At 56.0% G+C, this 4,680-nt stretch overlaps 1 protein-coding gene across 1 annotated transcript; it reads right to left on the bottom strand.

Annotated features, from left to right (window-relative positions):
* Window positions 1–3,492: 3,492 nt before the first annotated feature.
* On the bottom strand, window positions 3,493–4,425 carry LOC134433427 (olfactory receptor 14C36-like). The gene has a single exon (XM_063182273.1). The coding sequence runs from the start codon at window positions 4,423–4,425 to the stop codon at window positions 3,493–3,495; it is 933 nt and encodes a 310-aa protein (XP_063038343.1).
* Between the last annotated feature and the right edge of the window lie 255 nt (window positions 4,426–4,680).

Here is a 4,680-nt window from a genome sequence, read left to right as displayed (position 1 = left end):
GGAAAATGTGGACAGAGTGGGAGCAGCTGGGATCAACTGGAAGATACTGAAAGCATGCTGAGGGGACTGAGACTATAACTGGGATTATATTGGGAGCAACTAAGGCGTTACTTCAGGCAACTGCCAGAAATTGAAATCATGCTGGAGGCAACTGGGAGGAACTGGGAAAGTCTGGGATCATTCTGAGCTAACCAGAACATTACTGGGCACACTGGGATATACTGGGAGTGTCTGTGACCATACTGGGGGCACTGGAACCACACTGCAAACAGCTGGGACCATGCCGGCAGCAACTGGGAGTGAGTGGGACCATGCTGAGAGGGACTGGAACTATTCGAGGGACAACTGGGATCATACTGGGAGGAACTGGGAACAACTGGGACTATTCTGGCAGCAGCTGGGGTCATACTGGGATCACAGTGGGAGCAGCTGGGTCCATGCTGGCTGAGACTGGGATCACACTGTGGGTGACTGGAATCATACTGGGATTGACTGGGAGTTGCTGTGGGCAACTGGAATCATGCTGAAAGCAACTGGGAGGAAGTGGGAGTGACTGGGAGAATGCTGGGGGCAACTGGGATATACTGGGAGACACTGGGAGTCATAAGGATCATACTGGACGCTACTGGGGTCCTGCTGGCATTGATAGGGAGCAACTGGGATCCCACTGGGGGCCACTGGCATCATACTGGGAGTGACTGGGATCATACTGGGACTATAGTGGGTGTCAATAGACCCTGACTGGGGTTACTGGGAGCTACCAGGCCCATGTTGGGAGCTGCCTGCGCACACACTGGGAGGAACTGGGAGAAACTGGGAATGACAGGATGCATGCTGGTGACAACTGGGGTGTCCTGGCAGTGACTGGGATAAAACTGGGGACAGCTGAACCACACTCAGGTAACTGGGAGTGCCTGGCAATGACTACGAGAATGTTCAGGGCAACTGGGATATGCTGGGAGTGCCTGAGACCATGCAGGTGGTGACTGGAACCACACTGGGAGCCACTGGGAATGTGCTGGGGGAACTGGGACCATGCTGGGGGCAACTGGGGGCAAGTGTGAGTGACTGGGGCCCTGGTGGGAGAGACTAGGATCATACTGGGAGATACTGGGACTATACTAGGGGACACTGGGAGAACTGGGAATACACTGGATGAAAGTGGGAGCAACTAGGAGCAACTGGGGTCATGTTGGGGACAAATTGCATCATAATTGGGAATGACTGTGAGTGCCTGGGTTCATACTGGGAAGAGGAGGGATCCTGCCAGGAGTGAGGGGAAGTGACCAGGAACATCCTGGGAGTGACAAGGAAACTGGAAGGACACAGGAGCAGCAACTGGACTCATGCTGGGAGCAGGGCTCCAGGACAGAATAAAGGCAGGTGCCAAACCCAAAAAGGTGAGGTTTAAGAACTCCAAGTGCCAGGTCCTGCACTTTGGCCACAGCAACCCCTGCAGCACTACAGGCTGGGGACAGAGTGGCTGGAGAGCAGCCAGGCAGAAAGGGACTTGCAGGGAGTGATGGACAGCAGGCTGGACATGAGCCAGCAGTGTGCCCAGGTGGCCAAGAAGGCCAATGGCCCTGGCCTGGATCAGGAATGGTGTGGCCAGCAGGAGCAGGGCAGGGATTGTTCCCCTGTGCTCAGGACTGGTTGGGCAGCACCTCGAGTGGTGTGTCCAGTTCTGTGCCCACCAATTTAGGAAGGACATGGAGGGGCTGGAACATGTCCAGAGAAGGACAACAAGGCTGGTGAGGGGTCTGGAACACAAGTCCTGTGAGAAGTGGCTAAGGGAGCTGGGGTTCTTTATCCTGGACAAAGGGAGGCTCAGAAGACACAAGGCAGTGTCAGGGCAGAGGTTAGACTTGATGATCTCCAAAGTCTTTTCCAGCCATGCTGATTCTGGGATTCTCTGAAAGCACCCTTGCAGCAGTTGCAGGAGGAGCCCTGGGCCTCCTCTTCAGCAGCTCCAGCAGCCCAGGTCCCTCAGCTTCTCCTGCCAGCCCCAAAGCCCATCCTGTCAGTCCTGCAGAGCCTCTGCAGCTCCTCCTCATTGCCCAGAACAGTGAGTCCCAGAGCCAGATACAGCAGCCCAGATGTGCCCCCCTGGCCTGGGGTGCCGCTGGCAAGGGAGCAGCAGGAGGCACTGCAGGAGCCTGCAGACAATTCCTGCAGCACTTGTAGGATGATCCTGCTGCCCAAGGGACATTCCCATGGTGCCAAGTCAGGAACTGCAATGGGGAGTGGGGTCAGAGAGGAAAGGGAAAACAGGGATGGGCAGTTTCAGGGCAGGGAATAGGGGTGAGCAATGGGAAGAAATGTGTACCAGTGAAGAGTAAAAAAATGAAAGGTGAAGCCAAGGAAATGCTCAGGGCAGTTTAGGGGTGGCTGCCAGGCAGCCCTGGCTCTGAGCAACAGCCTCTGCAGTGGGACAGGAAACTCTCAGCTGATGGGAACAAACTTTCTGGCTGAGTGCAGAGGGCAGGACAAAGCTGAGTGGTTTCCCTGGTGTCCCCCAGCCCTTGCTGGCCCCAGGGGCTGATGGCATTTGTGCTCCCTCAGGTTCATGTCCCCACAGCAACAGCATGGGGGTGCTCCCCCTGCTGTGTGCAATGCAAACAGGGGCTGCTGAGCCAGTGCTGCTGTGTCTGTGCCTGCAAGGATGGGGCACCTGTGTGAGCTGGGGGAGAGGCCAGGGCTGCAGAGGGGGGATGTTGTTGGCAGCTCCATGAGGACGCTCTGGGACGCTGCCCTGGGCTGTGCAGTGCACTGGGGATGGATCAGCCCCTGCTCTGCTGCTCCTTCCCATCTCCCCCAGGGCCCTTGCAGAGCCCCAGCCATGCTGTTTGCCCCCAGCCTGCCCACGGCCAGCCTGGGGCGGCTCACGGGGCTTTTCTGTGCTGAGCATTGGCCTGGCCGTGTTCTGGAGAGAGCCTGGGCAAGGAGCCTGCAGCCCCCAGGCCCTGGGCTGAGGCGTCAGCACTGCCCCAGCAGTGCCCATGGCCTGTCCCTGCTGCAGCCCCGGCACTGCCACCCCCAGGGCTGTGCCTGGCCCCGAGTGCACTCAGGCCCTGCAGCAACACCAGGGCCACCAGGGCAGCGGGACAGGGCCACGACAGCACCACTGGCAACACCAAGTGCTGCTGCTGCTGCTGGGCACAGCTGCTGGGCCAGCCCTGATCTGCCCCCAGCTCTGCACACAGACATTGCTGCTGCAGCCCCAGAGAAGGAACAAAAGGCATCCCTGCAGAAAACTTGGCTGGGAGATCGTTTAGTTCCTTTAAAGCCACCAAGAACACAGCCCCTCGTTCACACAGTCTGTGAGCTCAGGGAAGGTGGAGAGAAACAAAATGAGAAAAGGCCCAAACACTGATATTTATTATGGACAATATAAGAAACCTTAAAAAAGGGGGAAAAAACCCACAACCAAACCAACAAGAAATATTCAAAATTACTTTTATTACAAGTGATTTGCAAACACTGGCCTGCAGTTTAATGTTTCTGAAAGCATCTAGTCATCAGTCTCCACACTGCAGCCTTGAGCTCCTGGTTCCTCAGGCTGTAGATGAGGGGGTTCAGGGCTGGAGGCACCACCGAGTGCAGAACTGACAGGGCCAGATCCAGGGATGGGGAGGACATGGAGGGGGGCTTCAAGTGAGCAAAGATTAGAGTGCTGAGGAACAGGGAGAGCACAGCCAGGTGAGGGAGGCAGGTGGAAAAGGCTTTGTGCCGTCCCTGCTCAGAGGAGATCCTCAGCACGGCCCTGAAGATCTGCACATAGGAGAAAACAATGAACACAAAACAGCAAAGTCCTAAAGATACACTAACAGCAATGAGCCCCAGTTGTTTAAAGTTGGAGTGTGAGCAGGAGAGCTTGAGGATCTGTGGGATTTCACAGAAGAACTGGCCCACGACATTGCCATGGCACAGGGGCAGGGAAAATGTATTGGCCGTGTGCATGAGAGCATTGAGAAAGGCACTGGCCCAGGCAGCTGCTGCCATGTGGGCACAAGCTCTGCTGCCCAGGAGGGTCCCGTAGTGCAGGGGTTTGCAGATGGACACGTAGCGGTCGTAGCACATGATGGTCAGGAGGAAAAGCTCTGCTGAGATGAAGAACATAAAGAAAAAGAGCTGAGCAGCACATCCTGAGTAGGTGATGTCCCTGGTGTCCCAGAGGGAATTGTGCATGGCTTTGGGGACAGTGGTGCAGATGGAGCCCAGGTCACTGAGGGCCAGGTTGAGCAGGAAGAAGAACATGGGCATGTGCAGGTGGTGGCCGCAGGCTACGGTGCTGATGATGAGGCCGTTGCCCAGGAGGGCAGCCAGGGAGATGCCCAGCAAGAGGCAGAAGTGCAGGAGCTGCAGCTGCCGCGTGTCTGCCAATGCCAGCAGGAGGAAGTACCTGATGGAGCTGCTGTTGGACATTTGCTGGGGCTGCACATGGGGACCTGTTCATGGATAAAGGACAGTGAAGATTTATAAGAGATACCTGTAAGCAAAATCAAAGCCATTTCCCATACACCCTCCTTTGTAACACACACGTACATGCTTCTCTGTTTCAGAGTTCTGAGGTTTTCTTTTGAAGCTGCCCCCATGTCTCTCCTGCTATTCTAGGATATCAGAAACCCTTAGCATGCCCTTGGTATAACAGAGTGAGTTCCCTGAGGCACGTGAATGAGT

This window comes from Melospiza melodia, unplaced genomic scaffold (genome assembly GCF_035770615.1).
Source record: "Melospiza melodia melodia isolate bMelMel2 unplaced genomic scaffold, bMelMel2.pri scaffold_18, whole genome shotgun sequence".
NCBI classification, from domain to species: Eukaryota; Metazoa; Chordata; class Aves; order Passeriformes; family Passerellidae; genus Melospiza; species Melospiza melodia.
This window is presented reverse-complemented; position numbering and strand designations above follow the sequence as displayed.

What these genes read in the sequence shown, in the direction of transcription:
- LOC134433427 (XM_063182273.1), bottom strand. Translation starts at nt 4,425, where the DNA reads ATGTCCAACAGCAGCTCCATCAGGTACTTCCTCCTGCTGGCATTGGCA.